General features: G+C 37.5%; 1 protein-coding gene across 1 annotated transcript; it reads right to left on the bottom strand.

The window, feature by feature from the left end:
• Window positions 1-8: 8 nt before the first annotated feature.
• LOC107081605 (medium-chain specific acyl-CoA dehydrogenase, mitochondrial-like) lies at window positions 9-496 on the bottom strand (the record flags this gene model as incomplete). The annotated part of the gene is made up of 2 exons (XM_015369757.1): window positions 9-188; window positions 388-496. Coding segments are annotated over 2 exons (289 nt in total), but the record flags the coding sequence as incomplete, so codon positions are not given.
• Between the last annotated feature and the right edge of the window lie 601 nt (window positions 497-1,097).

Genomic DNA, 1,097 nt, shown 5'->3' with positions numbered 1-1,097 from the left:
TAATTTGCTTCCATCTGGTTTATCGAGGTCTGAGCTTCAGCACTTACTGGTGGCCTGGTGTTGTCGAAGGCACCCATAGCAATTTTGAATCCTGCTCCCTCTGCGATCAAGACGTTCTCTTTGGGTATCCTGACATCTTCAAACGTAATGCCTCTGGTGTCAGAGCACCTCTGTCCCATATTCATCTCCTATAAGGACACAAGAGACCAAGAAACGTCACACACTAACATCTGCCATCCTTGATAGATGGAAAATACTTCTATAAAAACTACCTAGCAGGTTTCTGTTCGGTACACATGGGCACTACAAAATGTAGTCCAATTTAAAGAAATGTTCATATCTTTAACGGGGACCAGCAGTTGATCGGTGTTATTCTGTTCAGTTTACCTTCCTCCCGATCTGGATCCCTGGAGTATCTGCATCCACAATGAAACCAGTGAAAGCTTTGCTAGTAGGACATTTGGGATCAGGATTGGTGCGAGCAAGAAGGAAGTACCTGAGAAAACAAATAATTCAGGCTGTAACTAATGACTATTTACAATGAATAATCCAGGCAAAAGCAATCAACTGGACTTTGTTTCCAACTTTGAAGACGTTTCAATTCAATTCAATTTATCTTTATTGTCATTGTCACAAGAACAACGAAATTTCCCACCCAGGAAGCTTTTTCAATTAAAAATGTCAGAAATAGCGTTGAGATCGAGGTTTATCCAATTGCAAGAGATGCTCAACAGGAGATTTTTTTTTTTACTGAATTTAACCCAAGGTAAAACTTTAGCAATTTAGTAGTTCTAGTTAGAAAATATTTACAGACAAAGAAGGGTTTTATCCCAAATACTAAATCTATATTCTTGGTATAGTTTTTAGTTCTGGGCTAAGTTGGTTGTTCTTTCAACAGACTGCTTGTTTTAGAGACAATAAAATCAACTAAAGGGTTACCAAATTAGTTGACAATTATTTTATTGAGCAATTAATTGTGATTTATCAAATATATTGTTTCAGCCTAACAAATAATAATACACATTTTACAACTATTGCAGCCTCCTAACCCCCATGACTCTGATGACAACACACAGGCTTAAATACACACCAGTTAG

Source organism: Cyprinodon variegatus, unplaced genomic scaffold (genome assembly GCF_000732505.1).
Source record: "Cyprinodon variegatus isolate N-32 unplaced genomic scaffold, C_variegatus-1.0 Scaffold8345, whole genome shotgun sequence".
NCBI classification, from domain to species: domain Eukaryota; kingdom Metazoa; phylum Chordata; class Actinopteri; order Cyprinodontiformes; family Cyprinodontidae; genus Cyprinodon; species Cyprinodon variegatus.
This window is presented reverse-complemented; position numbering and strand designations above follow the sequence as displayed.